The sequence below is a fragment of the Mercurialis annua genome, linkage group LG4 (genome assembly GCF_937616625.2).
Source record: "Mercurialis annua linkage group LG4, ddMerAnnu1.2, whole genome shotgun sequence".
NCBI lineage: Eukaryota > Viridiplantae > Streptophyta > Magnoliopsida > Malpighiales > Euphorbiaceae > Mercurialis > Mercurialis annua.
Window position 1 is genome coordinate 41,253,489 of NC_065573.1, and position 14,967 is coordinate 41,268,455.

Below are 14,967 nucleotides of genomic sequence, written 5' to 3' on the forward strand. Positions count from 1 at the left end.
ACTAATAGAACTGTAATGAGAATTACTTATGACAGTGATCTATGTAGTATTCTCACAGTGGGTCATCCAGTGCCTTATTTCTCAAATAGCACCTATGATTTGACTTAATATCTCATATACATGATTAGTAAAACATAATCATCAGTCAACATCATACTAGTCTCAATGTTGTATTAAGACTAGGGATAGATGGTATATAATTCTTTTATTAAACCTAAGGGTTCTACTATCAAGTCACATACTTGATGACCTTAGAAAGAATTAACCATTCAAGTATTTTAATCATTAATATAAAATGATAAAAATTGCCAATCAATAAATAACAAAATGATAAAGTCAAAACATGGTCAAACATGATTGATCTAGTGCATATCACTAACAATTACGAAAATAAATAAATTAAGGATTAGTTACCACAAAGTTTCTAAACTTTTCAGTATCTTTCAATTTTAGCATCAGCTTTCATCTTTCACAAAATTAGCACTAAACTTCTAGTTAGCACGGAGACTTCATTCAATCAACGTGTCCCGTTCCAGAAACGTTTCAGGCATCTGACGTTTCAGATACGAAACTTCATTTTTTACATAGGAAACCTTAAAATAACACCGTTTCGACGTGTCTATGTCCAAGTGTCCCGTTTGTCTGTGTCCGTGTCCGTGCTACCTATCTAGCTAAACTTTGGTTATATTTTCAAAAATAACATCTCATAAAAATTTAGCACCGCTTCTTCCCTTAAATAATTTGGGTGAGTGAGTTGTTCAAATAAATAATTTAAAAACTAAATCGGTGATCAAAGAAGTGTTCTTGCGGTTTTACGGTTATTTGCATAAGATAATATATTTATAATTTTATATAATATATCAAATTTTTAGAGCGCGCGCAGAAGTCTGAATCTTTCTTTTATAGGTTAAACTTCAATAAATGAAATAAAAATGTTTACAACATAAAGATAACTCATCACCATGAGTGAGTTATACCATAACAACTCATCACTACCAAAATCAAATAACGATCTTACAAAACAATCATCCAATAGGAATTTTTGGCCACTGAATGAGCCGCCCAAATATATATATATATTAAAGACCAAAAAAATTAACTGAAAATAGTGGTCACTTCAGCTTCTCATCCTAAAAAAAAAATGACTTAAGTGTCAATATGCCCCCTCAACTTGCAAGCAATGAGCAATTAACACATAAATTAACTTTGTTTGCAAATCAATACACGAACTTGGTGATTATGGGCAATTTGCCCTATTTTGACAATTTGCTCCCTCAGTTTGTAAGTTAATTGTCCTTTAAATTAGCAATTTGCCTCCTAATTTGTAAGTAAATTTTTCGAAATGGGCTAATTGCCCATAATCACCAAGTTCGTGTACTGATTTGCCAACAAAATTTATTTATATGTTAATTGCCCATTGCTTACAAGTTGAAGGGGCAAATTGCTATTTAAGTCAAAAAAAAATTATATACCATATATGTGAGTTTTTTTTAGTTTAAAGTAAACAAATGAATTATCAATACGGTTAAATTTTTTTATTGGTTCAGACCATTTCTTTTATGATTCAAATTGGTTGAACCATATTTTTGTTTTTAAAGAATAATCAAACTAAACTGGATTCGGTTTGCAAACAAATCGATTAAACATACCGACCCGGCCTACTTCTTAGAATACCGACTGAAATTAAAAATTAACAATGTAAATAAACCAAAAGATTTATTATAATATTTTGAGAGTAAATATTAATTATGAAAAGAAATGATACGATAGAACAAACTGTTGAAAAGGGATAATATTTTTTTTTGAAAAGGTTGAAAAGGGATAATAGGGTTCAGTTAATGAGTCATCAATTGTTTATTAATTCACCCACTTTTTTTTTTAAATGGTACTACATTATCTATTTTCTATTTAAATTTTCACCGGAATGCTATTTTAGAAAATTTAATTTAAATTTAGTATTAATTTAGTTAAATTCAAAAGTTGGTACTGAAATTGAAAAGTATATAAAAAAGTTGGTATTATTTTAATAATTAGGCCATAAATCAACATCAGTATTAAGCTTTTTGGTTGCTTGACTAAAAAAACGTCATATGCTCGAAGTCACTATAGCCAAATTTAGAAATTTAAGCAACAATTTTCCTTTAACTTGTAAATAATAGACAATTAACATATAAATTAATTTTATTGGTAAATTAATGCACGAATTTGGTGATTATGGACAATTAGCCCATTTTGACTAATTAACTTACAAATTAAGGGGACAAATTGCCAATTTAAGAAACAGTTAACTTACAAATTGAAGGGGCTAATTGTCAATTGGGCAAATTGTCTATAATCACTAAATTCGTGTACTGATTTGCTCATAAAGTAAATTTATGTGTTAATTATCTATTGTTTACAAGTTGAGGGACATATTGCCACTTAAGTCCAAACTTACATGTGGAATTTATTGTGTAAAAAAGAGTTTTGTATTCAATGTTTTAAATAATACTAATAACAAAACAAAAGTATATGTTAGGGAAATAAACTTTAATAGATAATAAATTATATTTTTAATTTAAAATGTATATTAAATTTTAGTATTTTTTATAACTTAATTTAAATTTAAATTTCAACTTGAGGATATTTGTTAAAATGTAGAATCATGTGTGATGCTCCCTAGTCCCTACACTCTAATTCAACTATTCTATAAACTTTAATATTATAATCAAACGGAAACTAAAGAAAATACAGATTATTTCTTTTCATATAAATATCTACCGGAAATGAAGTTCGGATCCCGTTAGGCATTAGTTGAGAAGCACGGAAACTTCGACCAAATTACATGTCCTGTTTCGGAAACGTTTCGGACACCGAAAATTCTCAGAAACTCTCGGAAACTCATAAGAAAACGTTTCGGGCCGTTTCTATAAATAAAAAAATTTATAAAGTTATAAAAAAAATCTAAAACGTTCTCAATTAATGACTTTTTTGAATCAATTATCCACAATTTATATTGTTTATTTTATCTACAACAAAACTTATTTTTTTTATTTTTATTGGATTTAACTATATTTGATTTATTTTATTAATTGGCATATAAATGTATAAATAAAATTCAATACATATAATATTTTATTATTTCTAATATTATAAATATATCCCTATATTTTTTATTTATTACACGTTTCCCCCATGTTTTGTTTCTTTCTTTTTAAAAATTTATCGTTTTTCAGTGTCTGTTTCGTGTTGTTTCCGTTTTCCGTTTCCGTTTTCGTGATAACTAGGGCATTACCAATGGGGCTTTCCCGATTAAAATACCATCATATCCACATACAGGCAAAACCTATCCTAAAAACTTTATATCTTCTATTTTTTCTTTATTTTATTTTTAGGTGTTTTTATTTTTTTTATTTGATTCCTATATTTGTGAGAATAATTTTTTAAAGTTTTTTTATTGTAAAAGCACAGAATTTTGAATGAACAAGTAAAATTATTTTTAAAAGTGCAGAAATTTAATAAAAAAAACAGAAAGACTTTATAAAATTACTTTCGAAAATATAAAAAAAAAACATCTAGAGATGAAATTAAAAAAAGTACACAAATTTTAAAATAGGTTCAGTCTTATATAGGGGTGAGCTCGGTTCGGTTCGGTTCGGTGTCCACAGATTCAAATCCAAATCAAACCACCTCTAAAATTCCTAAACCAAATTTCATCATTGTGGTTTACGGTTATTTCGGTTCGGTGAACCGAAATTTCGGTTTATTGCGGTTTGGTTCGGTCGGTGACCGAATATTTAATATACATAAAATTAAACATTTTTTCAATAATCAAATAAAAATTAATAAAATATTACATGTCTTTATAATTTGCCAAAAAAATAGCCTAACTTATAATATTACATATAATTTGCCAAAAAATAGCCTAACTTATAATATTACATATAATTTGCCAAAAAATAGCCTAACTTGCAAATTTACAAACCAAATTAGTAATTACAAATCACAATTACTAAACTCTACAATCAAATAGGCTATACAAAAAAACTGATTAAGGCATTCAAAAAATTACTGCAGTGAATCAAAATTTCAAATAGCAAAATAAAAGTTCCATGACTTTAAAACTGCACAAAAGGGGCTCTGTATGCATTTAAAATGCAATGCATACTGCAGTAACTTACTGCCAGTGAGCCAGTAACTGCACTTTCAGGAAATGCCTCCACCAAAATATGCCTCCACCACATCAATCAGTTTGCAAAATACCAGATTTCCTGCAAACACAAAGATAACAAAACAAAACAAGTAAAGAGTAATAACAAAATTCATGATATACTAAAGAAAAAGATAATAGAAGGCTCAGACTTCAAATTTGTAAGTCAAAAACACTCAGACTCTTTTAAAAGGCAACATTTTATGTCGCACAGTTAATGGTCAAGTGTATTTAAGACTTCAATGGTGGAAGCTTCATCATAGCCTTAATAAACATAATAATGACTAATGATAGATTAACACAAGAATGATTCAGAAACATAACAATTAATGAATCAAAAACCAGAAGGTGAAGCTTGATCACATCAATGTTAATTGCTTAAAAGGGCTCAGATCTAGAAGTAAATCAAACAGAACACTAAAGGTCATAAAAGGTGGCAACAATTAAAAACAAGTGCCTCAACAGTTACAACCTAAAGCATTCAAAGTCATATAGAGTGGAAGCATCATCATAGCCCTTACAAAATACAGAGAAATCAAACACTCAACCTAATCTCATGTCAATCTATCATTATCAATATCAAGCAGCAACAGTCTAGCATGGCAACACATAATCATAGGCTTAGCAAAATACTGCATAGGACTTTACAGAAGCAGCAAAAGCTTCCAACCATAGGACTGAATTAGTGAATACTAAATGCATAGTAAAAGCAAGCAAACACTAAATAAATAGAAGGACTTCAAGACAAACTATTGTTCATTAAGAGCATTAGCTGGATCCTGAAGACCTGCAAAAAAAAATACAAACAGTTAGTAATACTACAATAGAAAGAATTGAAAGAAAGAATGAAAATTACTTAAAAAATTTACCTTCTTCATGTTTCTCCAACTCTTCAAGTGTCTCCTCAATAGAGACTGGCTTTGATGGATCTCTAAGCCAGTCCTGAGTACAGACCAATGCCTCCACTATTTTAGGAGTCAAGCAACTCCTGAAGTCATCAAGCACTCTTCCTCCAGTGCTGAATGCTGATTCTGAAGCAACTGTAGAGACTGGTACAGCAAGAATATCACGGGCCATTCTAGAGAGGACTGGAAACCTCTCAGAATTCAACTTCCACCATCGCAAAATATCAAAGTGAGGATCATTTGCAACAACTGCCTCACTTAGATAAATGTCTAATTCAGTTTTTTTACTTCCACTTACACCACCAGTCTCTAACATTTGCTGCAGATATCTTTCTTTCAACACAGAATTAGCTTGGGAGGATTGGCCAACAAGTTCTGGTGATGGGCTATTCCCACCAGTATTAGCTAATTCTTTCTTGTAGAGGACTTCATAGTCATTAAAGAGTTCAACCAGATCCTCCATGACACAAGTAAACAAAAACTTGCCCACATGACTACCATACATATTACTCAAAGTATATTCCATGAAAACAACTCTATCACGAGGGTCTAAAAATTTCCAAAGAAAATCAACTTGTTCATAACATTAGGATCACCCCAGTACTTATCAAATTTGTCTTTCATTTTAATGGCCATTGAACTTAGACAGTAATCATCAGACTTAATCCAATCTTGCAAAATGGTTGACAAATCAGAAATTTGATTCAAGTGGTTGTTAGAGGTCACATAAAGAGAACCAGAAATGGCCAATGTCATTTTGTAAAAACATTGCAACAACACACATAATTGCCTAACTTTATCCCAATCAAGTTTACTAGGCACCTCATCACCCAAATCAATTTTAAAAGAAGCTTCCACATCTTCATATTCCTCAAAAACATGCTGGTACATACAAGCAGTCTCTAACATCAAATATGTTGAATTCCATCTAGTGGGAACATCTAGACACAAGGAACGCTTACAATGAAAATCAAGTGATTTTTTGCATTCATTAAATTTGCTAAGTCTGAGAGGTGAGTTTTTTATATATCTAACAGCTCCCCTTACCTTCTGAAAAGATTCACCAGACTCTTTCAAACCATCAGACACAACAAGATTCAAAATGTGTGCAATGCATCTCATGTGAGCATACTTACACCTAACAGTTGTACTACCCCAAGTCAACATTTTTCTCATAAAAAACCCCATGGCAGTACTATTGTTCTCAGCATTGTCTAAGGTAACAGAAAATATATTTTTTAGCCCCCAATCTAGCAAACAAGACTCCATAGCCTTAGACAAATATTCACCCTTATGCCTCGAGCATGTAACAAAAGAGATAATTTTCTTATGCAACTTCCAATCATTATCTATAAAATGAGCAGTAATGCACATATAGTTCAATCTTTGATTAGATGTCCATGAGTCACTTGTTAGACTAACTCTTTGACTGTGAGTTTTAAAAAATTGTTTCAGTTTCAACTTTTCCTCAACAAACATGGCATAACAATCTCTATTCACAGTCCACCTAGAAGGAATTTTAAACATAGGACAAGCAAGACTCATCAATCTTCTAAACCCTTGTTTCTCAACAAATTTAAAAGGCAACTCATCAACTATAATCATGTATGCAACAACTTGCCTAACAACTTCTTGATCAAATTTCCAATTAGCAACAGAAAACAGATTAGCACCAGGTGCAGCTTCCATATTAACAACAGGTTGAAAAGAGAGTAATGCTTGCCTAGTTTCTACACTATGTGGGTGCTTAGTGCATCTAATTAAATGACATCTCAGAGTAGAAGTACCATTTTTTTAGCATGACAGTTGTATATGCGAGCACAATAACGACACTTCGCTTGCATAATGATACCTTTTCCATCTTTGATTGTGTCAAAGTGCTCCCAAACAACTGATCTTTGTTGACTCTCTTTCCTTTTTTTAGGATTTGCCTCCACAGTAGGTATAGGATCAGTATTAGGGTCAACAATTGCTTCCACATTTCCAGGTGAAGCAGCAGCATTTGAACCAACTGGGAATTGGCCATCAACTGCTACTTCTACTGCTGGTACATCTACATCAATCATTTCAGGGTCCATCTACACAAAGAAAAACACACAGGGATCAATACAATACTTTATTCAAAATACAGACACAAACTTAAGAGGAAGATGAATTCAACTTGGAAAAAAACATATTACCTTATAATCAAGCCAGACAAAGCTTCCACCAATGGCTTTCTTTTTATAGAAAATCATGCAAGATAAACAGAACCAAACATCAAAAATAAGTCCACTGCAACTAAATTACAGAAACATTAAAGGTACAAGGCACGCATGAACAGAGATTACCTCTCAAATAACCAAGCTTCCACCAAAGCTTTTTTCCTAATAGAATCCAACCATATGTTCATGCAACACAGAAAAGAAAGCACAATTTAGCAAATAATTTCTTAAGAAATACACAAACATCCAACAAACTGCAACTAAATCACAACACCAAAGGTCCAAGTATGAAACAGAATACCTCTCTATCAAAGTAAACAAGCTTCCACCAAAGCTTTAACCCTAAGAGAATCCAGCAATTTGTCCATGCAAAACAGAACAACAATCACATTAAAGACCACAAAAGTAACAGATCGCTGAATATCAAAGGTCAAGCAACCAACTACCTCAAACCACAATCAAAGTTAAGAGATTCCACCAAAGCCTTGCCTTAGAATCAAGGCTTAAGCAGACAAATATCCAGATCCCCCTGTCAACAAACATGAAATGAAAGAAACATGTTACAACACTGAACCTTTTTTTTCAAATCAATAACAGAAAATAGAAAAAAATTGATGGTTTTACCTTAAACCTTCATCGATTAAAACTCTGAGCACCAAAACACAGACATACAACCATGATTCAAAGGTCTTAAGAACCAAAAACCTCTGGGAACCAGAGGTTCACAGATGACAACCAGTGAGCCAAGAACAAAGATGAAAACCCAAGGGAAGATGAGAGGTTTAATCGAGAGAGGATAGTACAACCATATTGATTGATGATGAGAGTTTTAATCGATAATCAGGAGGATAAATGTACAGATTGATGGATTATAAGAGGTTCAATTGATAGAGAGGATGAGAATTAGTAGATTGAGAGATTAGGTTTAGGTTTAATCGCCATCGAGAAGCAGAAGACTGAAGAGAGTGGAGATGAGAAATTAGGTTTAGGTTTTAGAAAGAGAAAAGAGCGATGGATGAGAGAGGCGGCTGAGGGAGAGAAATGAGAGTTAGGTTAAGAAATTTAGGATTTTATATCAAGGGGGTAGATGTTAGGGTTAGAAATGCTGGGGGGTTTTTAGAGAGTTTTACCTATACTCAAAACGACGTCGTTTTGAGTATCGGTTTTCGGTTCGGTTCGGTCAACCGAGGACTGAAACCAAATCAACTCCACAAACCGGTATTTTTCAAAATCATACCCCAAATCACTCCAATTTAACCGTTTTAACCACTCCAATAATTTTTTCGGTTCGGTTTGGTCCGATTTTTCAATTTGGTTCGGTTTTTGCTCACCCCTAGTCTTATATACTATACTATATAGTTCAATTAGTGAAGTATAAACAGACTTTCATTATATATACTATTTATTATAAAATAAATTTTTGATTATGAAATTAGTGGAGGAAGAAGTTCAAAATCAAATAGTTTTTGTACACATATACTATGGTCGCACTAAAACTTGGTGTCATGTTACTTTTGTGAAATCGACAATTAAAATTGCAGTGCATTAACGTGACTTTAATTTATTGAATTGGCTTCAAGAAGACATACAATAATACAATTTTTTTTTCCACAATTTCGAAATGGATTAAAATAATCACGAGCAAGAGATTTTACGTAATAGCAAGCTAGGATTTTGTCTCTTTTTGTTTTCATTTCTTATCATATCCACAAACATTTCATAATACCCTAATAATGGCGGGTATTTAATTAACATCATTCTTTAGCATTGCCTAGCTCACGAGACTTCATAAAGTGACCAAGTTGTACACAAAACCCGTCACTTTAATTTTTTTTCTTTTCAATTATATCCAATTTTGTAGGATATAAATATGTATATACGATGACTTAATTAATTATTAATTAAAACTAGGGTTCGTATACTTAAAAAAGTGTCCTAATTAGTCACTTGATTTGCTCCAAATTTCTTCCAATTCTCTAGCAAAAGCCTTCTGCCTACCAACAACAATGGTGATATGATCTTTTTTCTCTATCACCTTAACGCGAGCACGAGGAACTTTTTCTTGGACACTGTAACTGCACTCAAGTGGAATTAGCTCGTCATTTTCGCCGTGAAAAATATTAACATCGCATTTCAGGTGGTCACGAACTGCTTCCAGGTAGCCGTCGAGCTTGCTGGCTGTACCGCAGATAACATTATGCAGTGTATGCCATGCTGCGTTATGCGTGTGGCAAAAGAAACCTTCAAGTAAGAACGTCCTGATTCTGAAATACATGATTAATTTTAGAAAAAAAATAGCATTAATGTCAAGAAGATGAAGCTAGGCAGTGCTGGAGCCGTAATTTAATTCAAAGTGCGAATATTTTTGTCTAATTATATGTCATTCGGCTATTTAATTTTTAAAATCAAACAGCCTATTATTATAGGTAGATATAGTACTATGTCTTTGAAAAATTGAGAGCAACAGAGGGCCCAAGCATTAGTAATACAGTACATGAAAATAAAGGAAACGGGAGTAGTTTCATTCAGCATTAAAATCTGTCTCCGTCAACGTTTCATCTACCAACTTCTTTCAAGTTGCTTTCGAAGTGACGGTACCAATTTATTATCATTCTATAATAATCTCATTATAGAACATGCAATTATTTTTTCATCCGTGAAAACTTTACCAAATGAGGTAACATGGCTAGTGTTAAACTTTACCAAATGAGGTACCCATTTATTATCATTCTATAATAATCTCATTATAGAACATGCAAATTTTTATTTATTTGTTCAGTGAAAGTCATTTTACTAGATATTCCTTATTACATACATAACAAAAAAGATAGAGAAGTTGGCACTTTATTCAATTAACTAAACTCTTTTCCCCTTAAACCAAGGGTTATCAATTGTTGTTATGATAAGTGTATGCAGGAGTAAGAGGATCAATATTTTTCGAACCAAACCATTGAAATTTAACGAGTTCAATGTTTTGGTGGCCTACTTAATGGCACAGGAGTATATTTTAGCCAGGTGGATGCACTATATCTATAAATAATTCGTTATTTATTGAAAAGGGGTCCATTTTATTTCCTTTTCTGTACTACAAACCATATGCCATCACAGGTATGACAATTGTGTTATGATGAACCATTCAAATTCGGCCTCATACTTTGTTCAAAAATAAAATAAAAATTTGGCATCACACTTGTTTGATGAATTCTTAATACCCTACTATTTTATAAACCATTATTGTAGGCTCCAAATAATAAATTTTCAAGTTAAACTTTCAAATCTAATTCACTTGGAGGAACAGTTTATAATTTTTATATTTCGGTTAACATTAATCATAATTTATTTCTCTGATCAATTGCTGATAAAATCTCAGTAAGTAGGTCCAATATGAAGAAAAAAAACCTTATTCTGAAAACACGCAATACTTGTCCCCTCTTTATTTTTTAAGAGGAAAAAACATCTAAATTGGAACCGCACAAATTTATGGTTGAGGTAGTTTTGAAATAATCACTAAAAAGGTTAAAAAGGATATGATTTGAAGAATAATGCTATTTAATCTAAATATTTTTAGATCATTTTATTTTAAAATCTTATGTGCTAATATTCGTAATATGTAATTGGTGGATTTCAATTTTTCATTTATTTATTATAAATATATAAACTGAAATAAAGTATATATGAGATTAGAAAATTAAACAGACGAGTTTACCTATTTCTTGTGATAAGTTTGGCAAGAAATTCCCACAACCTATGATTCTTGCATATAACCAGGCAAACGGTTCTGGTAATGTGCTCATACCAGCAAGCAATGGACGCGCCAAATGAAATAAGTGGCCACACGCGCCTTGGAGCTACCCTTCTCATGACATACTGTGTTGCTTGTACTCCCTTAGGCACTGGATAATATGGCTGCCATTTGCCCAAACATCAATATCAATAATTAATTAGTTTTAGGGTAATGAATCCTCGAATTTTGACACCAACAAATTGTCGTTTCACCTCTCCAACTTGGTATTAAAGATTAGAAAAAAATTAAATTTATGTTTTTCTACATAAGATTTTGCCACTTGTCAATTTTGAGTAAATTTACACCTTTGAGTATTAAGAATAGGCCTAATGTCTTAAAAAACCCCGACCTTTTAGCCCCTTTTCAATCATACCCTGACGTTGAAAATTTGTCAAGTTTACCCTATTTTGTATTTTTGAGTTTCAATTGTACCCTGAAAAATTAAATTAACATCTTTTGCATTTGGAAATTTGTTTAAAACATTCTCCATATCTCGCATATATTGATTGTATATTTTTAGAATTTATTTAAATTTAGTTAAATTAATTAAGAATTTAAATTAGTGTTAATTTGATTATGGTTTTTAGTTAGTTTTTAAAAATAAAGAACTTATTTGTACTTTTTTGAATAAAAAAGAATTTAATTTTATGTTTAGACTTAATTAATTGAATGATTTCATCATTTAAGTAAAAAAATTAACAAAAATTAAAATATTGGGGTACAATTGAAAACAGAAAATTCAAAAGTGGGTAAAATTGACAAATTTTCAACGTCGGGGTGGAATTGAAAAAAAGTTTAAAGGTGAGGGGTTTTTAAGTAATTAGGCCTTAAGAATAAATTTAAGCTAAAATTGACAAGTTATGAATTTTATAATTTTGTGGCAAGTTTGGTGGGTGAAATCAACTTTTGTTGAATTTAAGGGTAATAGTAAACTTACAGGCGCAAGGAGAGTGAGGGACTTGACTGATCCAGGATGTTTAACGGCTAGCGCCAAGGCCAAAATGCAGCCTAAAGAATGAGCTACAATGTGGAAAGATTTAACCTTGTAAGCTTCCAGAACAGAGGTTTCGATCATGTCCAAGTGTTCTTTAAGTGTGTAAAGAGAGTCTGTCGGCTTAGGACTTCTTCCAAATCCCAACAAATCAACCGCCAAAAATCGGAAGCTTGATTTTGCAGAATTCGAAAAGTTGGGAAACAAAGTCTCTGTCCAAAACGCTGATGATGAAATGAATCCATGGATGAAGATTACATCTTCTTTTGCTTTACCTGACAAAATTTAATCCATTATCAAGAAAATGCAATTAATAAACAAGCTATCCGGAAATTAATTAATTACCTTTTGGACCCTGAGCTTTAACAAAGAGAGTTTCTTTGGTTGAAGTGGTCCAGCAAGTACAGAGTGTACAATCACAATCAGACCATCTAGGAATCGGAAGAATCTGCTGGCCACCCATCTTTTCCTGAAGCATTTCAACAATGGTTGAGCTCTCACTGAATGTAGATCTCACCGTTCGTTTCTTGACCTTTTCATCACCACACGATTGAACTACTGTTTTCTCTACCTTGATCCTTTTTAGCTCATTAACAGTTAACTTTGAAACCTCGGACAGTAATGAAGGGCGCGTATAGAGAGTGTCTGAGATCTCCTCTAGTTCTAACTTGCTAGAGCTGACGCGAACAATCTTGGATCCGCCTTTCTCCGTCACCAAGATCTTGCCGCTGCTAGTAAGGGCTTCTTTTGCTGAGTTACAGTAGCAAGGTTTCCACTCTGCTTCCACGAAAAAATCTATCACTTTGTACGTAAAACAAAGAAGGAAATCAAGAACATCAAGAAACGAAAATACTATGAAGCTTAGGGCCTCATGCACGGCTCTGCCTGTTAATGTTAACGCCATTCTTGATTTTCCCATGACACCCATTACACCAGTTTGGATTATTAGAGAGAGAAGGTATAAATATGTGGAAAGGAAATGATTATGAAGACAATGTCAAACAGAATGCCATTATTCTGATCAGCATTAGATTACTCTCTTCTCTTTAATTTCTTGAAAAATGTTACGAATTGATGAAAAAGAAGAGAGTAATTGATGAATGCGTGTGGGATTGCTTCTTCTAAAAATTTATGGAAAAGGGAGAGAGGAAGGCAGAGAGTATAGCAGATAGGAGATAGTAAATGAATTGATTGTTTCATTTAACATCGTTTGTTGGCCAAGGAGAAAATAAAGGTAGGTGGTGGTTGAACCTCCTGCCCAAGAAACTATTTTCCCCAGCTTGTTAAAACTTTTCATCCTACACTACATTTTCCGGGTTATTGACATAAATGGTACCAAACCTTTGGACCTTGTATCAAAATGGTACCAAACCTTTAATTTGTATCTTTTTGATACCCAACTTTTCATTATTTGTTTCAAATTAGTTTTTTTAACAAATTGCGGCCATTTTTAATGATTGGGAGAGGCGAAAGAGAAGGGCGATCCACCAAATTATGGCATGTGTCATGTGATATGGCATCTGATGTGGTAAAAATAAATAAAAAATTATTTTTCTGATCGCCACGTCATTAAAAATGACGTGAATTTGTAAAGAAAAACCAATCTGAAACAAATGATAGAAAGTTGGGTACCAAAAAGATACAAATTAAAGATTTGGTACCATTTTGATACAAAGTCCAAAGGTTTGGTACCATTTATGTCAATAACCCACATTTTCCCCTTTTATATGACTCTTATTAGGGTGTCAAAAATGGTTATAGACCCGCCACAAGATTCGCCTAACATGAAAAAATAACGGATTAAAATTAAAGTTAAATGTTTTTGTGTCGTAAATTGATCAATATGCTTATGACACGGTTTGAAGCGTGTTCGAATTGACACTCGAACTCATTCAATCACTCACGTATAATACGACTTAGAATGTATTGTATCAACTCGACGTAACACATTATAAGTAACTAGGTCGATGCTCGCGCGTTGCGCGGGTGCGATCGAATAGTTTTATAATTTTTAAAATATTTATTTTTTATTTATAAATTTCTCTGAATTTTAAATTTGTATTAAATTAAATAATTTAACATTTTAAATTAATTAAATTCTTATAGTTTTTAATATATAATTTAGTTAATTTTAGTGACTAACCATTAAAAATCGTATTTATTAAATTATAAATATTATTTATAATATAATTCTTCAAATTTCTAGCCATAGATTATTTTTAATTATATAAATTAAATTTTAATTGGTTTAAATTTAAATTCAATTTAAAAAATACATTTTGTTTTGTAACATATAAATATCAATTATATATTAAAACTCTTTAAATTTTATAACTTATTACTATAAGTTTAAATAAAACTTTTCAGATTTATAATATAAATTAATAATTAATTAATATTTTTCATATTTTTATCATATAATAATATAAAATTATTTCATATCTCATAATTAAATTTCTAATCTTTATAGTATTATGTTTTGTAGTTTTTTTTGTAATAAAGTTATTTTTATGTATTCTTAATTTATTTATTAATTTAATAAAATTATACAATAAAATTTATTGATTGGTTTTAAAAAAATTATTTGTATAACTTAAAACAAATTAAATTATTAAACTTATTAATACTAATTAAATATTTAATTTATTAATATGATATAATATTACTATTAATTATTGATTAAATTCTACAAAAATTATACATATAAAATAACTAATAATTATTATTATTACATTAAAACTATAAACTTTGTCGTTACGTTTTTTAAAACTTATTACTAAAAAATTTAAAAGCTCTTTATAAATTAATAATGGTATGTATAACACATTATAATTTTTATATTTAATTTTTATGTTTAATCTTTAATATTTTTTAAAAAAATTGTATTTTGATAA

At 31.0% G+C, this 14,967-nt stretch overlaps 2 protein-coding genes across 2 annotated transcripts; both read right to left on the reverse strand.

The window, feature by feature from the left end:
* Positions 1-4,938: 4,938 nt before the first annotated feature.
* On the reverse strand, positions 4,939-8,107 carry LOC130015438 (zinc finger BED domain-containing protein RICESLEEPER 2-like). The gene is made up of 10 exons (XM_056105562.1): positions 8,102-8,107; positions 7,923-8,005; positions 7,752-7,827; positions 7,554-7,558; positions 7,425-7,460; positions 7,275-7,374; positions 6,882-7,172; positions 5,691-6,840; positions 5,059-5,643; positions 4,939-4,976 (listed from the first exon to the last, which is right to left on the reverse strand). Exons 1-10 carry the CDS (start codon positions 8,105-8,107, stop codon positions 4,939-4,941), a joined length of 2,370 nt encoding a protein of 789 aa, XP_055961537.1.
* An 840-nt stretch (positions 8,108-8,947) lies between these two features.
* On the reverse strand, positions 8,948-13,368 carry LOC126679001 (probable lysophospholipase BODYGUARD 1). The gene is made up of 4 exons (XM_050373939.2): positions 12,419-13,368; positions 12,020-12,348; positions 11,005-11,204; positions 8,948-9,562 (listed from the first exon to the last, which is right to left on the reverse strand). Exons 1-4 carry the CDS (start codon positions 12,999-13,001, stop codon positions 9,238-9,240), a joined length of 1,437 nt encoding a protein of 478 aa, XP_050229896.1. The 5' UTR covers positions 13,002-13,368; the 3' UTR covers positions 8,948-9,237.
* Positions 13,369-14,967: the final 1,599 nt, after the last annotated feature.